At 39.4% G+C, this 22,264-nt stretch overlaps 1 protein-coding gene across 1 annotated transcript in view; it reads left to right on the forward strand.

The window, feature by feature from the left end:
- The first annotated feature begins 3,627 nt into the window (after positions 1–3,627).
- The window catches only part of lrig1 (leucine-rich repeats and immunoglobulin-like domains 1), a 34,104-nt gene continuing 15,467 nt past the window's right edge, over positions 3,628–22,264 (forward strand). The window contains exons 1-6 of the mRNA XM_008320350.3: positions 3,628–3,833; positions 13,848–13,919; positions 14,848–14,922; positions 19,944–20,081; positions 20,489–20,632; positions 22,042–22,185. Of these exons, the coding sequence (XP_008318572.1) occupies positions 3,628–3,833; positions 13,848–13,919; positions 14,848–14,922; positions 19,944–20,081; positions 20,489–20,632; positions 22,042–22,185 (779 nt within the window). The remainder of the gene's footprint in view (positions 3,834–13,847; positions 13,920–14,847; positions 14,923–19,943; positions 20,082–20,488; positions 20,633–22,041; positions 22,186–22,264) is intronic.

The following is a 22,264-nucleotide window of genomic DNA, read 5'->3' on the forward strand; positions in this document are numbered from 1 at the left end:
AGAAAAAAACAAACAAAGAAAATGAGAAAAAATGTATTAGTGAGGCCAGAAAATTGAAGGGAACTTTGATTGATTTCAGATGTGCCTTTGTGATAATGGTTGACCACGACCTCAGCTCTTTGACAGTGCTTTTATGTGACTGTGGCCATTGGTACAGCCAGAATGCCAAACCACATGTGGGTGTGTCCACACAGACATGTAAGTTCACACACCTTATTAACACAATGTTTGTATTTGCATACAGTACCTCAGCATCATTGGTTTCAGAAATTCAGAAAAGTAAAGTTTTGTAATTGTGGAACATTATTGATAAAGACTGTTTTGCTAGAAAACGCCCCTTAATAACCTTATTGTTATATAACTGGCTCCATATCATTACTCTGGTAATAACCTTTCCTACAAAATTAATTGTTTTAACAAACTAATAAAGCTTGGTTCAATAATTGATTGACTGGTTAACTGATTATAGAAATAACCACAGCAGGTTACATGAGTTAATAAAACCGGCTGCACCCATTTCACGAGGTGCGTCAGTGCACGAGTAATTATAAACCCATTAATTATTGTAAAATGGGACATTTGACATGGGTGTTAAAATATTAAGTGCTTAAAGTAGGTTATGACGATCACTGTAATTTGGAACACCTTAAATAAACTGCACCATATTTGGTCGATCAGACACAATTATTAAATCAACATCTGAGAAAAAGAGATGTTGCATAATCCAGACAGGAGCTCTTTACAAGTTGGTGTTAGCCACCTTTTTTCATTCTGCCTTCACATTGACAACTACTGTGGTATTGATGTATCCTGTCCTGTGACTTAGCATTGGTTTAATTGTCCCAGGCAAATCGCAGGACAATTTAGAAGCATTTAAGCATTTAAAAAAGCTTGATTGTTACTTACGTACAATGACTGATGGCATTTCTATTACATTCCTTTAGGCTGTGGACTAATTTGGAAAAAGGAAAACAGACAATTCTTTCTTTTCTTTTTTTTAAGGTAGTTCTTTGTTGTAATAGTTAGCTTTTTTATTATTATTATTCCTGCACCTGTTACTTATCCCATCAGTACAAATGCACCACTTTCTCTTTTAAATCAGTATTAGGAAGTAGCTGTTGTGCAGAATTACCAGTATTTACTTATGTTTGCAACAACAAGAAATTTTTTTGTTTAACTGAAATGTTATCTAAAAAAAAGTAACGAAATGCTTTTGTCTTTTAGAAAATATCCAAGTATTACGTATGGTGAACTAGTAATATCTAATACAAGAAGTAGGCTCCTGTTTCAGTATCATCACAGTGGCCTAGTTATACCCATTCACCTCAAATGCTCACATGAATCTGCACTGACCTCACAGAAGGAATTTTACACTTTACTTATGCATGTTTACAGCATTCATTCCTGAACTGATCATCAGTGTCAGCGTTACGTTACATGAGCTCCAGTGTTACAATTGTGGTAAATAGGTTTACGCTTCACACCCACTTTATATTATTCATACATTGTGACAGTGAATTGATTATGTATGGCTATAATGACTGACGTTAATATGTGAAGACACAATTGTTTATACATGAATAGCTAACAGTGATGTAAATAAAATGTACAAAACGCAGAATTTCATGGTGACAGATGACGTTAATCAGTCTCTTGGATTTCTTAAAAACCATGTACATCCACTTGAGAACCTTTTGCATTGGTACACAAGGGTAAGTCACCATCATGGAAAATCTTAACCCCAATAAATTCTAAATCTGTTCAACTTGTGCTCTATATCCAAAATGAGAATATTTTATTTTAAAATATTATAGTAAGTGATTTTAGTAAAGAAAATGTGTTTTGTGCTAAAACAATTAGATTTAGAGCTCAGGAAAATGCCCCTATGTCTTAAAATATGTGCTGCCATTTAGTAATACATTATTTAATGAAAATAAAGATCATATGCAGTGCCACAGAGTCAATTATTTTCAGTGATTTGTCCAAGTCTAACATTTAACAAATGATTTAGAGTAACGTAATATTTGAAAACAGTCTTAGTTTTAAATACTACAAAATGAGGGCTTGCATTAGTGTTTTATCATTGCATGCATGTAATATCAACATTTGTTTTAATTCAATTTAAATCCGTTTCTTATCAGGATTGCTATACGCTGCACACACCAAACAGACGATTAAATGCAAATTACTTGTGTTGCAGCTGATTATGCAATTTAGTTAGGAAAAAAGCATACACTCATTTAAAAAACATTTTTACAGCTTTAAAACAATTTCTACTGAGTGCAATTATTTATTATTATTTTCACTTGCTGTTGTGTTGCTGTGCACTTGCTGTAGTGCTGTTGTGCTCAACATTCTCAACATTCAATACAGTACTTAATGTGATATTGAGGGAAACTATAATAACTTTGAGCACCAAGTTTACAATTGTTCCATCTTTCATTCCTTCTCTCGCTTCCACACTCATTCCTTAAACTCTGCCTCAAGTACATCTTTTAGGTGAAACTACTACTTGCCGCTGCGAAAAGTATGGTTTCAAGATCAATTATGTTATTATAGCTTGTTATAATGCGATTACAACGCACGGTGTGGGTGATTGTCCCTTTAAGAAGCAGTGAGAGTGAGAGACATGGAGGTGGTGCGGTTTCACACCCTGGGGTGGGAAAGAGGGGCGGGGCTTTAAGCCAATGAGTGACAGCCGCTCGCGGACCTCACCAACTCCCTACGGCCCCAAGCGTCCCTACGCTGGTTGGAACATACATTTGCCACTCAAACCATTGCAGCCAATGATAGTCAGCCGCTGGAATCGCATTTGGAATCGCTGTTGTGCATCCAACGTGGGGTCTACGGGGCAATCCATCGCCAGGGAGGAAAAAAGGAAAAGTAAAGGAGAAACTCTACAGTGGTGGTGGTGGTGAACGGTCGAAAGGAGGAGACGGACGATTCTCTTATAGTCTGAGTTTTTGTGAAACCACAGACTACACCTGATTAGACGCTGTTTAAGTTTCCCTTTCCACAGGATTCGAAGTTATTGGATTTACTCCGCTGAAGCAAAGGCGACCGAAGTACTGTTGAGATTTTGTTGTACTGATATCCACAGCAGTGTGGTTGTTTTTGCTACACTTTGGAGTATTTTGCCAATTTTAATACAACTTTATATTTTCCGGTGGACATCTTTACGGACAGTTGGGTGAAGTTTCAAAACTGTTTTCGCTGCTTGGGAACAGAACTGTCCTCACCACTGTTCTTATGCCACCAAACGCCGTACCACCTTTGTAAAAATTAAATTTAAGATATCTGGAAATGTAAAAGTGACTTCGATTTATGTTTTGAGCGACATAAAGTTAATTCTAGGGAAGCGGGCTGTGATTTCATTCTACTATTCCCTGTATCGGACACCGGAGGAGAAAGTCGCCCCGTGTTTGGAGATGACTTTCTTAAATGACTGATTGGGATGGGAAACATTTCAGGTTAGCGTCTGTGATCATGTTTTTTACAAGTCCTTACGTGCTTTCCTGAAGAGTCACACAGTCTCTAAAACGGGTCGTTGATATCCCAGCATTGGTGGGAGCGAGGAGAAGGGAGCTCCGTGTCCGCGCTGCCTGTAGCGCAGAAGCTGGATACAAAATGGCGGCGTCCCTGGGACGACTTGGATACGTTTCTTATCTCGTTTTTTATTTAATTCTGACAGTAGAACTTTTGAGTGGACACGATACATTAGCTTCGGAGCTGCCGTGCGCCCAAAACTGTACCTGTATTGGGGACTCGGTGGACTGTAGCGGCCTCGAGCTGACAGCGACGCCTCCGGACCTGCCTGCCCGGACTGTTTCCTTGTAAGTAAAGCGCTGAGTGAGTCGGTGGTGCCCTCCGAGCCTATTTATTGACCTATGACCATAACCGGATGTGGGGTGATAGAATTGTAAAGAACAGATAAGTGCAGAGAACTTTTTAAAACTTTAATTTATTTATATAATTCTTTATTTTTAACCACAAAGTTAAAAGGAGTACTGGAAAACTGAGATGGATCACGAATGGACAAGATTCAGATGTTAATGATTTCATTTGTATTTATTGCCACATCAGGTGACGAATTCTGGAAAATTAGTCACTATTATTGTGATTTAGTATTATTGCGAATTACACAGGGATTCCGTATTCTCATTCATTGTTAGCACATAAACCGAGGACAAAATCAACGAAAACTCTAAAACACACACCATGAAATTGGAAACAACCAAACGAAAATCGAAAAGTGGGTCACAAGGTATAGGTTAATAGGTCAATGACTTGGAGTAAAAAGTGTTTTTCATGAGCAATGAATGCTTTGTAAACAAATCTTTAAATGTTGTGTACAAGCTGATTATACCCCCGGGAGAGAAGGTTATGGATGGAAAATGAACCAATAAAATGTGCATATGTAGATTAGATTAAACTTGATAAACCCCACACTAGGAATGACAAAAAGTGCAAGATTTATCACAAGATCACATGACTTAAAAGCTGACTAAACTGCTGTTTAAAAAAATGGTGGAAATTGTGGATGACTGCATGTGCCTATATGCTGATGAGAAAGCAAACTTGTTTTTTTGGCATATTCCAAAGATGAATGACAAAGGCAGTAACTTAAATCACCTTTGCATGAGGTCACGGATTCACAAAGTCCCATCATATATTCATTTTAATAATTGAACCAGACTCATTATTTATGCAACCTTCATACTTATCACAAAATAATTGGTTCCAACAGTCTCTTAACAGTCTCAGACATATGAACATCTTCCTTCAGTGCTTACTGCAAAAAATAGTTTTTTTAAGTGTGCACGAAATTCACTATGTTGCACTTTATTGTATCGTTTTGTTTGTTACTAGAAATAATGACCTATAAGCCCATGTGATGTTAGTTGATACAGTACACACAGACAAACACATGAACACATAAACCTCTGCTTCATTCACGTTTCACATTTTTGCTCAGTTGGGAGTATGGAAAATAATTTTGAAATAAACAGTTTATGTCAGGCTGGCATTTAAACTTTGTCTTCATTTAGAAAATGACTCAGTTTGGAATATATCTTAATACAGAGTAATAAATCCTACTAAATGATCCAAATTAAACAACTGATGAACAAACAACAGTCCTGTGTTTGCTCTCAGTTTTTCCTCCGCTGCAGCCACATTGCACACACTGTGCCCAGTGAAAGCACACAGTCTATTGTAAGGGTGTAAGAAAATATCAATATGATATTTCCTTTCATGATACTGTATTGATAATCTACAGCACTGTATCATTTTTTTAAATGAACCATTAACATGCAAATATTCATGCTGTTGGATCATTTTATTTTGGTTGTATTCGTTCTCTAAATCCCTCTGTTCCAATTTTAGTAATCTGATGTTAAGAGCATTGTGTTTTTATTGCGCTGACAGTTTTTCTACAATTCGGTTGCTTAGAAAAATTCATTCTCATGCCTATATTATCGCAGTATATTGCAATATATCGTATTTTAGCCCCTGTATTGTGATACGTATCGTAATAGCAGATTCTTGCCAAAACACACCCCTAACGTTAAGGTATCAGCTTTTATGTGTAAAGCTGGGAATGTAGGCAAATGACTTGCTTGCTTCCAGATTCCACACTTCCAACTCCTTTTTTTCATACTATGCATAGAAATACACATACACAGACACACTGTGCTTTTATTATCCATTTGGAGGGCTGACAACTATTGTGGGGACGGCTGTCCCAGCTGAGACAGCTGCTCCAAAGCTTTTGGTTTGTGTAGCAATAGGATCTTGCATGAGTTCTATCTGCTTCTCTACAGACCTACTTCTTTTATCTTTGCCTAACCTAACCTTATCGGTTGAGATTTAAGGAACCGCAATCTTGTTGTTTTCAAAGGGAATGGCTTTATGGCTTTGAATTATCTTTTGAAACACCTTAGTTGCATATTTCCACACCACTTGAGATAGTCACATTATACAGGCTGCTAAATCAAAAGGAACCTGCTTCCATTCCCTCGGAGGTCTGGAAACAAGCCAAATCAGTAGATGATTACTGTGAACCCAAAAGGCATTTTCACATGTGGCCCATTGTGATACTTTTTCTGTCACTTGTGGTAACACTTGTCCACTTGTGGACACAGCAATAATTATGAATATGTGGTGGTGCTTGTGTGCTTGAAACTCCTAGTGCAAAGATGTTCTTTTTGAACAAAAAAAAGTTATAACTATTATTAAGGCAACGCTGACTTAGAGTGTCAGCATTTGAATTTAAAGTGTTTGGCCACCTACACCTCCAGGAATCTGAGCCAAGTGAAATCAGTGTGGAGTCAACTGTCTCTGTTATATTTACCCCAGGGAAGGAGCAGCAGCAACAGCAGCACTGGTGGTGATAGGGAAGAGAGAATAATGTGTGTTCATTGAATGCAAAACACCCAGGACAGTTTACAAGTCTCCAAACTAATGATGCAAGGTTTGGGAGAAAATGTCAAATATCTGAAACAACTGTAGAGTTTAATATAATTAACTAATACATATTTGATTGTAGTTGCCAATTGAAGTCATTCAGTCATACCTGTGCGCATGTGGGACACATATGGTGTGTTTAACAAAGATACAGCCCATTGCTGACAATTTTTTACCAACCACTAAGTAAAATACACAGTCAATTGAAGAAAATATATTAAAAATATATTGTTAAATGCTGTACTAAATTTTAAATGCAAAGCTTTGGTTCAAAACTGTGTTGTTTTTGTTATTTCTATCCTGAGAAAATTCATAGCTAGAGGGTAGTTTTTGAAACTTATCCATCACAAAGTGTCCTGTAGCTTCTGGTTAAGGAAGAAAGTGTACTCCCACTTGTCAAAATACTCGACTCTTGCGATGATGTTTAAATTCGGTCCCCTGTTTAAATTCGGCTTTGGTGAGAATCAGAGTAATTGTGACACTGGAATATCCGTGCAGGGCAAACAGAGTTGAAAAGCCACATGGTGAAGGGAAGTATTGAAGATGTGGCAAAGGTAAAGCTAAGGATTCACCATTTGGACTAATATTCTGTAGGAAGGACATTCATCTTGCACTAAACCTGACTCAGTTATGGGTAAAATGGCTCACACCGACCTAATGTGTTGGGTTGAAAGGATAATATAAAGTCCCAAAAATCATGTCACTTCCTGTGCTGTTTCATATTAGTGCTTATAATGTATTAAAAAAACTGACCACCAGCCTCGGATGTTTCGCCATTGTTTCTGATTGATGAGTGCCCTGATGACATTCAAAGCAAGTTTGCTCTCACATAGTCACAATATTGCCTTATGGGAGTGGTGCCTTATCTTATTTGCAGCCACTGTAATGTGTATAAAAAGCACTATTGGCCACAGTGGCACTGGTATAATGGGGTTTTGCAATTATATAAAAGCACAAGCATTACTGATTTATGCTGCGATTGCTGTGGCTGGAGATAAAGCAGACACATGGCGCCGTTTGTGCCCCAAATGTTTGTCATGTTTGAGTGTGAACTCCTATCTGATGTTCTTTTACTCTTAGAGAAGGCCGCTGTTTTTTTTTAATAGAATTAGTCTTTTTCATGTGTCAAAGTAGAGTCTGTCTCCAGGATGATGGCCTACTTGCAGAAGCTGTGGGGATAGTCAAATGGAAGCCTGATGTTGATTGATCGCCTCGTAACCTAGCATTTCCCTAGTGGTTTCCCAAAGTTTCCTAATGTGCTGGCCATAATGTATGGTCTACACAAAAACTTCTGCTGTGAGTCAATCCCAAGCCATAGCTGTAAACCTCGCGGTGGATCATTATTGGTAAACACTACCCCCAACAGTTGGTTTTGGCTTCTGCCCACAGGAAATGGGTTTGTGTTGGTGGTTTTCTGACAGGGGCTCAGAGCTTAGCTGGCTGGTTGTGAACTGGTCAGGACAGGATGGGGATGCAGATCACCTGGCCTGAGGCAACTGAATAATGTTGTGTGCAAGTGTTGTCAAATTCATGGTTGGTCATCTGCTGTGGCTTCATTTAAATTAGAGGATTAGATGGTTGTGTTGCTTGTGAGAATCCAGCTATGTGCTTTATGTCGTTGTTTATGATAGAATCAAAGGGCACTTGTTGCTATATATATATATATATTTACTTAATACAGCAATATCCTTAAAAAAGATTCCCTATGACTGCAATACAACAGCAGCAGCAGCACTCAGCAGGGTTGAACCCCTTGTGGTTTCCAGGACATTTCTCACTACGGAGCCTTGTAATCTTGTGGTATTGGTAGTGTTTTAACCAAGTTTGTTTATTGTCACTGTTTCTCTGTCCTTGTAAATTGCATGTTCCTGACGGATATTTTACAAGTCACAACTCTTTAAACTGGAAGGCGTATAAAATCACGTTTTAACAGGTTTTGATTAACTTTAATCAGCTGCTTGTTTCCTTTTGGTATACCTCACTACTGTGTTGTACTTTGTAGTAGCAATTTAGCAAGTCATATACAATTAATTAAAAAAGAAACATCAATTTTGAGGGCTAACTTTCTGTTGCATTAATAGATACACTCTGAGGCCTCACAGTGAATATGATGACAATCAAACAGCTGCTGCCACAAGTCATCCTGCAGGAATCCAGTCAGTGGAATGGATGTTCCTTTTGTGAAGATATGTGAGAGTGCCAAGTTTTTTTTCCTCCTTTTTCTCTTTCCTAAAGTCAGTGTCTACGAACTGGGCTTGATCGATGAATCATCTGTGAATTCTCTACATCTGGTAAGAGTTTGGAAATCTGGAGAAGATGTTAGAGAAAAAAAGCGTGACTTGGACAGAGTGAAAAGTACTAAGCTAGTGAAGCAATGTCTCTCTAAAAAAGAAAAGGCTTTCGAGATATATATACATATATATATACATACATATATACATACATATATATATATATGTATATATATATATATATATATATATTTGAAATTTTGAGAACACTGCTATATACGTTGTCATCCTCTGATATCCTCTGATACTTCAATGATACAAATTGTCGGATTTAGAAACACAATACTCTTAACAATTTAGACACTTTAAGGGTAAATATTTCCCTGTAAAAGAAATAAACAGCAGGACATTTTAGGTTTTTGTCTTTTCTGCACTTTGAAGCTGAGACCATGAGGTCAGATGTTGGCACAACGCTCAAACAACAGCCCAACTAACAGACATACAGTGTTTATGTTACTTTTTCAGATTAACTGTGGACGCAAAGTTCATTTTCGGCCTAATGAAGAGTCTGGCGCCATTTCTAACAAATTACAACGTTGTCTTACTGGAATCCAGTGTTTCATGCACATGTGTGATCCTGTGTGTGTGCACAGCGTTTTCACATATACTCCACAGTAAAGCCTTTGTGTTGAGCACTAGTATCTTTGTGACTCTTGTCTGGAGTGTGCCGGCTGGTGTTGCAAAAATTTGGCCATTAGTTTGTGCGTTGGGCTCCAGGGCTATCGTAGACCCCTTTCCCCAACCGTCTCCCTGTTTGTTTTGAGTGTGCTCAGCCTCATCTCCTGCCTTAGTTTTAGACCCTCTGTATAGAGATCTGCAGCGCACATGGCCCCAAGATGTGGGCTGCCTTCCTGCCTTGAAAAACTTCAGAAAGTCAGTCACGCTCCCAGCCAGAGTGATTTCAAGGGCTGGAGCAGCTCCTTTGTTGTTTTGTGCTCCAGTGTGAGAGGAGGGGTGGGAATCTGTAATGCAAATGGTGAAATCTGCCCCCCCCTTTCCCTTTACTGCTCCATTTCTTTGATCTTACACTAAAGTTTTTCTCATCCCTTAGATGTCCCGGACTAAAGTTTAAGGTGTCATTTCTATCATCAGATTTATTATTTTTGAACTTTTGTGTTTTTCAGAGAAATTCTAAACTGTAAAGCATATTAACAGTGGTAAACATTTAATTTCATTGCAACAAAGCACCTACTAGATGTTATTCAGCAGATTTAAAACAGCACTGACACTTGTGATCACACTTATTACTTACATAAGAGGTTCACTGTTAGCAGACATATTCGCACTCAAAAAGAGTAAAATGAGGAAAAACAAAACATAAAAGCCAATGTTACATTTGGGATTTTTTTTCTACTCAGTATGTGTTGACAGTAGCTGCGTCAAATCTGGTCATTGGCATCAGAGCCTCATTCTCAGGCCCTGGATCACCTGGATCAACAGCATGATTTAGTTTTAGTTTAGGTGGAGCTCAGAACAGGTGGAAACCGGAATGTAACTACTCTTTAATTATATCAAAGGGAGACACAATGTACGACACTGGGAAACTGACCTTTCAGTGTGGAGCTATCCTTGTGGTGTCACCTTGCCTGACATGAATTTTTCACAGAAATTTAACTTGCCCTGATTGATGGCTGCTTGAAAATGGTTTGCTGCACTTGGTGTTGGCCTTGTGTACTCTCTAGCTGCAGTTCTCCAGCTATAAACTGCTCTTTAATGACAGGGAGAAGAAGAGTGTGTGTGTGTGCACACATGCACACTCTTTTCTGTCACAGGTTATTATTTAACCAGTTTTATGATGCTCTGAAATCAACCACATTAAAAGGTCTCCTGGCTGCGCCGCAGGAGGCCCATCACTAATATCACATCACACTGCGTTCATCGATGATGGCAGTGGTAATGATAATGATGATCTATCTCTCCCCTCAGTATCTTTTACTCCCTTCAGAGACTATAGTACAAGCTCAATGTCATAGGCTATGATGATATCACTTCTGCTTTCCCAGTTTTTCCTCTTCTCTCCCAGCACCAATAACTGAAATATTTTTTTAACCCCTCTTTACAAGCTTTATCTGTCATGTCCAACCATGACGGTCCTCTGCAGGCACCAAGCCTTTTAGTTCCCTGCTTATACTTAGACAGGCAGACTAGTTTTTGGTTTTATCTTTTGGCCTTTTATAGACTTGTTTTCCAAGTAGGCTGAAGAATAAAGCTATTTTCTCATGAACAATTGCAATATTATCACTAGATCCGACTGTTTATTTTTTATTTTTTGCTTGGCATATAAAAATAAAATTAATGACAATGATATATCATCACCAAGAGACATCAGTCTTTTGGTTTAAAAGTAAAAAAAAAGTTTGTACTAAATGCCAATTTCAATGATGTAAAATCCATCAATTATTTTGTATAAGGGTGTTATGAGTTGTTTCATAACAAATCCCATGTTGACTTTTTGGCAATAACTAAAGTATAATTTTGCATTGCTGACATTTTTCATTTTTAAATTCTGCTTTGTTATAAACAGAAAGCTGTTTTCCTTTAATTTGTCATGGTCTCTGTTTATGGTAAGTCCTGTGCCCTCTTGTTTGGTGTAAGACAGTCTTAAAAAATGTTATGGTGACCTTTGCTTCTACAGATGCCCAGTAATTGACCCCAACACAGACAGGATGATGATTTCTGTAGTTTGGAATAAACAATCAACACATACATTTTTAATTTTGTCTAGGGTATTTTTTAGTGTTTATGAATATAAACTTAAAACTGTAATGACTTCTACATGTGTGGATCAACTCCACAAATACCTCATCACAAATTCTTCCAGAAAAAGCCTAATGGTAAGGTAATTTTTTGGAAGGTATTAACCACGCATAGCAAGGTTTCCCTCCCTTTCACAAGACTGAACATGGGGGGATGGAACGAAAGGTTGTGAGCACACTGGTGTTATCACCAGAACATCTCATACAGTAGGTGTTAAAGCACTGTGAAAGTTATCTCATCAGATAGGAAAGAGAATCAATCTGGCCATATGAGATGGAGAGAAAGTTATGTAAACACAGTTGGTGACTGTGAAGGAGCCTTGTGCACACACACAAAGGGCTGGTTTTGTTTGATGCTATACCTTAAGCACCAGCATATTTGTCCCTCAAACCTGCCTTTTTTGGCAAAAACTTTAATGCCTCTACAGCCAATTTCCTCCACCTGCAAACACTAAAAAATGCTTTGAAGGCAAATGCTTCTAAATAAAACTTTATTTTCCTTTAATTCAGTAATAAAAACCTCTGTCCAAGAACAGTGCCAACAGAAGTTTAATTAGAAAGGTGTGTGTAATGCAGCCCATAGAAAACCTGTGAGATATTGTTTTAACTGCCCTATAATGAGGTAATTGCCTTTTTGGCAGGGGACAATTTAGCGATCTACGCCACAATGGTAGGTGCGTCAGTAAACGATCATAACACAGACACACACATGCATGCCTCCCTGTCAGGCTTGTGCCTGGAGGGCAGACGCATGCTCTGCTATTATCTTGTCTCACACACACACAAGCAGAGGAAAATAACTGAGACAGGAACCTGTCATTATCTGCAATCAAGCACTAAAGACAAGAAAGGGAAATCGTCAAGTAAGAAGAATATTGAGATTGACAGGCATAAAGAGTATTAAAAACTTCAATGTGCACAATGTGATGGAAGGATATGACTTTAAAGTTATTGGCTAACCTGCTCATTACTATTACTATCTACGAAGTACTGAATATGCACGACTTGATAAACTCATCACACTCTAATAAGCCGTACTGGTTGTGCCTTATACTCCATATTCTCCTTGAGCTGAAAATAATAATAATGTTCTAACTAGATCGCTAATAATAAGAAAAAACATGAACACAAAGACACCATACGTGTGAGCAGTAAAACATTTTTACTTAGTTTTTACCTGGATCTGAAGTCCACACCATAGTAGTCTGTATAGTAATTGGTGGATTTAAACCCATACCCAGACATACTGCGTGGCAGGCAAGAGTCCGATCACTGCCCCTTTATATTCATAGTTCCTAAAAAAAAAAATGAAAATGTTAATTCAAAAAGTAATTTCAATAAACACACATTTATACAAAGCTCATACTTAAGCATTTCCTCAAATGTAATGGCTTTTAGCTCAACAGGTAATATTTTTTTGCATCTTATGAGGCTCTTTGTCCACCTTTCTGCTATTTTTCCCTTCTGCCTTGGTCTGTTATGACCACATTAGTATAAGATGATGAGGAATGTGTTGCATCAGGTAAAAGTGTTCCCAGTGTCTGGGAACAAGTAGCCTTCCCTCGGCAGGCCTGTGAAAAATTCCTGGGCCGTTTCACGTCTGGTCGGTGGGGCAGTGGGTTGGGGAGGGCGGTCTGGTGAGAGCTGTGGGCTCCCTTTGTTTCACCGAAGCTCACCCTGCCACACAAACACTGCTCTTACTGTGGCCAACTGGCAGGCTGCGTGCCAGCCAGGCAATAGGTGTGTGTGTGCGTGCACAAGAGACAGAGATGCTTGTTTATGTGAGAAACGAATTTGATTTGTAAAACGTGGGAAGCACAAGTCTCAAATGCTGATGTGTATCAGATACGCACAAAAACACACACACATGGTTCTGACAGTAGTGATGCTTTATCACTGGGAAAATCACTTTCTTATAAACCTCTGTATGAGTCAAGTGCCAGCTATTAAGTGTGCTGTTAGCCCTGAAGTGCAAATTGATTGCTGTAGATGAATGGCCTGTGGGTAATGTTTGGAAAGTGAGCCAGGAGAGAGATACACTCTGTATCAATAGTATCGATCCAAGCCTCCGCCAAGGCCGACTAAATTGATGTACTGCAGTGTTTTTCAGGCATACTCTACTTAATGCCGACAGATGAGACTGTTTGTCAAATGGGAGAAATAATTGTTGGCATTGATCAGACTGCTAACATGAGCTGCTATAAAGAAAAACGATTACAGTAGTACATAGAATAATCTGAACAAATTACAGCCATGTTGATTTTAGTTTTATTTGTTTAACTGCTCTCTGACAACAGACTTTGATTTGACCAGTTATGTGGTTTTCTTTTCTCAGAAATCTTGGCCACAACAAGTTGACTACCATCACTGTGGAAGCTTTCGCAAACCTGCCCAACTTGAAAGAACTGTAAGTAATCATTTTTGGAAAATACCCATTCCAGGTTATAGAACATTAAAAAAGTTGAAACACAATTTTTCTTTAATTATCATTATACTGACTTAAAAATGCTGATTTGGAAAAGATACAACTTTATTCTTTAATTTCTTTTTTTATTTGAAACTGTACTGGATTTTGAAATCAAATCAATCAAAGAACGCTCATATAAAATAGTTCAGATAAATGTCCAGTGTTGCCACCCTGGTCTTCTGTGTGTGTTTTTTTGAACTAGGTCCAATTGAGAATAAAGTGGTGGTTTTCTATATTAAGCCTCCCCTCCATCACCTGATACTGTGGCCAATGCTGGCCTTGTAAATATTTTATATGGTGAGGAGAGGGCCAGGCTCCGTGTCACTCAGCACCAGCGCACATGACACACACACATGCACAACCTAACCTGTGATACACACCCTGGTGACATCTTTGGCAGACCGGCCGGCCAGTCACACACTCAACGACATCTGTTTTACTCCTGTGCTATTTTGGTTTTTAAACGGATGACTTTCTGTTTGCTTTGTGGCACACGTGACAAATTGTTTTAACATCCTTTGATTAACCAATGCTTTGATTGAGCTTGTCTCACTGTGATTGGAGCAGGGTGGAATGACCACATGTAAGAACAAATAGCATATATAGTTTTACATACTGAACCAGATAGATTTTGTTGTTGTAAAGTGTAGTCCAGTTTATTAACATGCTATTGCTCTTATGTTGGGTTTACCCTCTGTGTCCATTTTCTTTTTAACTGAAGTTAGTTAAGTGGGAAAATCATGAAGTGGGAGCAGGGAATGACTCACTGGAAGTGTTTATATGATTACTGGGTAAACTTTATTGCATCTCAGATAACCATAAAGTGCATTTTAGTTTAACCCCTCATCTGTGTATTTGTCACCTTCAGGCGGCTGGACCACAATGACCTGACCTCCATACCCGATTTAGGACAGGCCGCTTCCACGATTGCATTGCTCTACCTGTGAGTATCACCATATAATGCTTAACATAGCACTGGATTAATCTGGCCCTCTGTTGTCATATTCTTAGGTCAGTGGCTACTTTGACATGCTCTTGAAATAGTCTTTTGGCATCTGTTGACAATGTACATCTCTAAAGTAAGACAACATTCATGCAAGGTCCGCAATGAATGTGAATTCATTATGTAAAGCTGCATACTTCCAAAATCCTTACTGCACTTGAGCTTTCTTGGTGCAAATGTGGAGCTCTGTCAGGATGGATTAGTAGGTGGTTGGGTAACTGACTAGTCATATTAGCTGGCCCGCGCGGCCTCGTCCACAGTGAGCAGTACTGGCTGTTCAGAATGTCGGCTTGTATATAGTTCCATAGTTCCGCTCCTAGTTGTGAAACGGTGCCTGTGGGGACTGCCTGCAATGGCATCTCACTGGGGATTTACTGCCCTATTTGGGAAGGGCATGTGCACGCTTGTGCATGTCACAAACATGAGCTTACTCTGTCAGCAGCCTCATTTTTTTTTATTTTAAGTTTAAGGAATCACATTGGCAAAAAAATGGTGACATGACTTCACCTGAAGTAAATGCAGAGTTTGTGTGGAAAGAATGGTTTAATGATTAAACATTTAAATTTAGCTGAAGCAGACAGTGCTTATGACAATTTGACTGATAAAAGTAGAATATAACTCAACAGGATTGTGACAACTAAGCTACTGATTCTTCTGTACTCGAGACAGAGTTGGTTGGTAATCTCCATATTTAAAATCTTTCTCAGTGTTCCATTACTATATATAAAATACAAAATATGAAAGAATTTGCTGCAAATCAAATACAGTACAACAGGCTGACATAAATAGGCGTTTAGATGAAAAAGAAATGCCTGAAACTGATACGAAATTTTGCAGTAACTGATCAAACCATATCACTGATAAAGCTAAGGTTACTGGAGCCTAATTAACACTCACTTGCCAAAGCACTGTTGGGTGTTCCAACCCATATTATCTTTCGGGAAGACTGCTACAGTTTTGTACCTCTGGTTCTACCAGAGTCTTGTATCCCTCACACTTTAATGAGAAAGGGTATTGTGTAATTTTTCAACACCTCTCTGGCAACCCAGCAAACTTCCTGTTAGAAAAGGATGCAGCTGCCGTTCATATTGCTGATCGTTGTCATATCATTTTCAGTGGTCAGCTCCGTGGGAGTCATACCTTTGACTCTCCCTCTGTGTAATCTGGCTGCTTCTCAGAACTGATCGTGATGCAGCAATGTGGTCAGAGTGTTTTTTTTCTTCAAGCAGATAGCAAGAGAGGAAATTTGAGTTAGCAACTCTGACAGCTGCCCGCGAGAGAGATTCCACCCAAAAGGTTTGAATTAGTTGGATGCGTCAATAGATTCCAATCAGTCTGTTGGGTTCGGCACAAACTCCTACACACTTTATGTTTAATAGGGAACACACTGAAGCAAGTTAACCTTTACTTCCACAAACAGTGCCAAGTTGCAGCCCCTCCAAATAATTGGGGTGTCTTTTTTTGGCCCGACTTGTAGCCTGTTGCTAGGGGGAAAGGCCAGCCAGCATGATAGGACTGGAAGCTGGAGGGAGGGAGTGTCGAATCACTACAAAGCCATGCAGCTGAAGTGAAGGCTTGCCGAAGCACTCACAGCTGCAGCTGTCAGTCATATGGCTTACAGTAAAACGGGTCACACTGAGCTGGGGAAAAGGGTGAGTAAATGAGGGTTGAAGGCAGGGCAGAAGGAATAGAAGATGTGTAATATGCCTGATGAGGTTGACATCACCATGTGAAAGAGGAATACTGAAAGAAGAAGTCAGTAGGGAAGTAACGCAGAAACAGCAATGCAAGAGATGGGTTACGTTTTTGGTTATTTTGAAAGTCATTCTCAAAGTGGACAGTCTACAGGCCCATATCTACCAGGTTCTTTGACCTTCACCTAGAAATATGTATAACTCTCAAACAATTGCCCATTCTGGCCTAAAATACACTATTGTAAACGGTTCTAGCACAGGTAATACTGTTGATTTGATAGAAGCAGTCTTACTAAATGCAGAGCAGTGCTAAGACTTGGAAATGGTCTGGAATGTTGTTTGACTACTCGTTTGTGGGATGTGGCAGCTAACCACACGAACACGCACACGCACACAGAAACATACAACTCTCCCCACCCCCGTTTCCCCCATGTGGCGATTGACTTTCTGAAAGGTAGAAAGTTCATGACATGCAGCTTCCACTGTCAAGCTGACAGCTACACCGCCTCAGGAAAATAACCACCTGATTAGCATGAGTAGATTTTTTTTTTACACATTTTTGGAACCCAACTATTTCTAGGGTCACACTAAACTTTCAGAATATTGAGGCAATCATGTATTTGTTTAGTGTAGCGGCAAACAAAGTACCAGGGAGCGAAAAGCAACAGATCAAACAAACCATCATGATCTGTCTAGACAGGTCACAGGTCCAGTTAGGTTATTTCCTGAATGAATCTCTTCATTAGCAAGTGGCACCACACAAACAGTGCAACAATACTATTTGTTTTAGTTGTTTTGGACAACATCTGAACAGCCCCATTACTTTGAAAGGCTGTTTATCGCACTCTAGAAACCCTGGGGTGTGTCACTTCCTGCAGTCAGTCGGGTGTAATTGTGTAGTTTTAACCTTAAAACAGTGATCAACAGTTTTCAGTGTTGTGTGCTCTGCCCTGTGGCCCAAAGAATTTACAATGTCACAAGAGCTGCAGTCAAAGCCAAAATAAACACAGCTGTGACAGCGTAAAGGTTATTACTGTTTAATAACGTGAACCTTTTAAAAACTAGGTGTAAGAGTTGAAGTTATCTAGTGAATAAAAACAAGTGTTTTCACTGATACAAAGATGAAAATTATCACATCCAACAAACAGAAAAAAAAGAGTGCTGATTAAAACTAGACTCTGCTCATAGGCAATGCTCGATTTTCATTGTTTCAAATTAATACTTCATTGTGTGTATTAGCCCTCACTTGGTCTCGATTTTCATTGTTTCAAATTAATACCACTCACAGTTTTTTGTGATAAATTCCTAGGTTTTCAGATATTACCTAAAACAAAAGTCCTTTTTGTTCTCTTTGATGTAAACACTGCAGAATCTGACACTCCAAAGTCCATAAGCCAAACTCCAACAGACCTTCAAGCACGCTTGGCAAGCGAGTTGATGACAAAGACTTCCAAAATGCCACAGCAGTACGGCAAATTAGAAGCCAAAAAAGTTTGGAGAACGCACTGTCGGCAGAGCAGCACAGACTTTTCCATTGTGTCGCTCACCTCTCCAGTTAACATCAAAGGAGCTCTTTAAACAGCTTTGGGATAGAATTCATTTGTCCCAGTGGATCATCTGACTCCTGATCACCAACAAACAGTCACCAACAAGAGATTGGAGTTAGTAACGTGTGACACTCCGCCAGTGCAAACATCCAAAAAGAAGCTAGGCTCAAGACAAGCTAATGGCCAGTGAAATAGTGTGTGACATATGAAAATAAGTGGCATCAAAAATAAGAAAGTCAGGCTTACCAATAATATAATAATATTAATATACACTATTATTGAACACGTGGAAACGGAGCGAGTGCAAAGGTTTTTTAGGTTTAGTCTCTCACACACAGCTGGGCTCTGACTGTGGGCGGCCGGGAGAAGGGAAGGGAATTTAGTCCGAGCGCTAAAAGAAGAAAAATAAGAAGTGGGGGTGAGAGAAGTGAGAGAGGTCAACCTCTCCCACCAGTTTGAGACTGATCTGTTTTTCCCAGCTAAGGTCACCAGCTGTTGACCCTGCCTCACCCCTTTTGCCCTTCCATCCTTTTTTGCCTCCTCCCCCAATTCCTCTACTAACCCTAGCCCTCCCTTCTCTGCTTGTGCTCACTGTTGCCACTGTCTGTTGCTTCGGGCTTTGTGTGCACATGTTGATTGTGTGTGTGTGTGTGTGTGTGTTTGCGCAGGCGTGCTTGCATGGCTCATCCTTTCTGCCACTGTTTATTCAGGTGGGCCACAGTGGTGTGACTCCCCTCCTCCTCCTCCCTGTTAAATAAATGACTCTGTTCTGTGTGTGGGTGTGTGTGCACAAGTGTGCACGTGAAAGTGTGTGTCCATCTGCTGGGAGCTAAGTTTGGCCTTGTTTTGACTGATCAAACACACACACACACTTAACACGCTCACACTCAAACCCTCCAAGACAGACTTTTCTAAAGAGAGCTGTAAGAATTATAGCACAAACCTTTAATTTGAAGACAAAGTCATAAATCCCCAGACGTTGTCTCCTGTGGCCTTTTGGTCGCTGCCTTCCATGGAACACTAATATGTTCTCTGTGAATTATGTGAACGACTCTTAAAAGAAGACATACAGAGGGTTTCAGTCCGTTGTCATTCAGGTTTCCCTGTGAAAAGAAGACACTGAAGTCAGCGGAGAACATGATTCCAAACCTCTAGGCAGAAATTTTATGATTTCTTATTCAATGACTGCTTTCAATTAGTCACTCGATCAACAAAATGGATCTTTACAGGTGGTTTACTGTAGGACTTGTCAAACACTTAATTAACTATAATCAAAACCTTCCCTGTACGCAATTTAAAAAAACAGATTTTTTTTTTGTTCAGTTGTTGGAGAGATTAATTCATTTATAAATGTCTCTTTCTATGGAGAGATACAGCATTTATAAGAAATTGTTGAAGGGAGAGCAAAAGATAAATAAAGAGAATGACGGGTGCCCTTGGAATTGTTTGAAGACCAAGACTCTGTTTGAAGTTCTTAAAAAAAAAAGACATTTCGTGTTAGGTGGAGACCACTTATTCTGTGTACTGAGTACACTGTGTACTGTGTTAGAGTGGCCTTAATGAAGCTTAGGGAGTATTCCCTCCTAGAAAAGGTCACTCAAATCGTGCAGGATAATGATTTGACACAGTGGACATGTCACAGGAACACGATGTAAGATCAGAGATGAGGATTCTAATATGAACAACTCAAATGTCTTTAATGTTCGCCTTTCTTTTTCAGACATCACAATAAGATCAGAATTATAGACGGCAGACGAACCAGAGAACTGGTGTCTGTGGAAACGCTGGACCTCAGCAACAATGACATCACCGAGCTGCGGGGGTACTGTTTTCCTGCTGGTCTTCAAATCAGAGACCTGTAAGTATATATACATGGTACTAGTTCTAGAATAGTTAAGAATAGTTAGTTAATAGTTACATTTGTTTTTATGTGAAAAACCCTGAACATAAATATTGCAGCTTAGTATTTTGAACTACAGACACTTGTCCCAGGAACTGTACATAGGTTCACATCAGAAATGAAAATTCCAAAACAGACATCCTACTGAAAAAAAAATCAAATCACTTGTTTTTTCCATGGTGGCACAAATAAAAAGTGTTAAAAGTCAAATACTGTAAATGTGGCGTACTGCCCCCCTTATGCAATGACGGAGCACACACCCCCCTTTGGGAACCGACAAATGTATTGTTAGAAAATATTAATTTAATTCTGGTAAAACTAAACTAATTAGCTGGTGTCTTAATGTGCTGTTCTTTTTTTTTCAGGTATCTGAGCAACAACAAGATCAGCGTGTTAGAGACGGGGGCTCTGGACAACCTGGGCTCCACTCTTCAGGTCCTGAGACTGAGCCGCAACCGCATAAGCCAAGTCCCTGTGAGAGCCTTCCAGCTCCCAAGGCTGACTCTGCTGTGAGTACAAGATCAGCCCAAATATAACCTGTAAATACGTGTGTCCTGTAGGGGTGTGTATTGGCAAGAATCTTCTTATACGAATCACGATGCAGGGGCACAGTATGATATATTACAATATACCACGATACTATAGGCACATTGATATATTGAGGGGTTTTTAAACTTTTTAATTATAAGAAAACTGTCAGCATAAATAAACAATGCTGTTACGTTCTTAACATCAGATTCCTGAAACAGAGGGTGAGATCTACATTTGTTAATCGCTAGAGAAGAAATAAAAGTAAAATAAAATAAACCAACGCCATGAATATTTGCATGTTAATTGTAAATAAAGAATTGATACAGTGCTGTAAAATATTGCTACAATATTGTGGAACAAAATATCTCGATACTTCCGTGTATCAATATTTTGTTCCATCTCTAGTGTGCTGTTGAAAGGCTTTACTGCTGTGGGTTCATTACAGAAGTCGAAAGAGTTTACTTTACCACGAGCAGTTTGTCTGTGTGTTTTCTGTTTGTCAAACATGTTGGATGCTGTGAAGTGTGAGCTATACCATATCTACCGTTGATGGATGTGGCCTGAGTAGGTAAATACCAGCTGCATTGTGGGTGATTTATTGCTGTCCTCTATATCCTGTGAGTGGTTTGTTCATACCTGGTGCTGCACTCCATTATCTTAGTCAAACTTCCCTTTGGCGTAGTTGTGAGGTTGATCCATTCGTAGATCAACACCTCCATTCTAGAGAGTGAAGGGATCCATGTAAGGGGAGTCTCCCCCTTTATTGAGGTTTCGGTTTTTCCCCAGGTGCCTTTTGTTGGCCAGGTGGCCCCGGTGACACTGTATCTATCTGCACAGGCTAGTGGTGATGCACATCACACACACACACACAAAGAACTGGTGTGTGTGTGTTTACCCCTGCCCACCTGGAGCCTTTTAAAGCCTTCAGACAGACACATTTATTCTGCATGTGCAGTTTTATTTAATCTCAGACAATGACTGTAGGAGAAAACACACTGTACAGCTTAATTAAAAGCACTCTTCCTTTTAGTACTTCCCTCTAATTGAGGGTTTGTGTCTGAAATAATTATTTGTAGGCCAAAGTCTGCAGGTGAACACTGCTGGCCAATTGCCACAGGTGGAAAGGACACCACTGTGGAATGTATGTTGAGCTAGGGGTTCATTGAAGGCAATCTGTTTCAACTAAATCGTGCAGCCCACAGGAATCGTTGGTTTTGATTTAGCTCTGATGAATGCTGGTTTACAGTGAAATGAAAGCAACACAGCCTGAAAGAAAAGGGAAAAAAGTTGACAGAAGTGCTTCCTGATTTAAACATTTAAGGTGTGACAAAGTGTCGTGTAGTCTTCTCTCCCATGACCACAGTGTTTATATGTGTTGTTCATTCAGTGAGCTGAACAGGAACCGTATTCGCCAAGTGGAGGGTCTGACATTCCAGGGTCTGTCCAGCCTTGAGGTGCTGAAGCTGCAAAGAAACAGCATCAACAAGCTTACCGACGGGGCCTTCTGGGACCTGGCAAAGATGAAAGTCCTGTAAGTAGAAAACAATGTCATGAATCATACCTTTTGTGACATGTTTGTTTGTGGAGCACTGTGTTCTATAGTAAACTAC

The sequence above is a fragment of the Cynoglossus semilaevis genome, chromosome 11, assembly GCF_000523025.1.
Source record: "Cynoglossus semilaevis isolate Cse_v1.0 chromosome 11, Cse_v1.0, whole genome shotgun sequence".
Classification (NCBI taxonomy): domain Eukaryota; kingdom Metazoa; phylum Chordata; class Actinopteri; order Pleuronectiformes; family Cynoglossidae; genus Cynoglossus; species Cynoglossus semilaevis.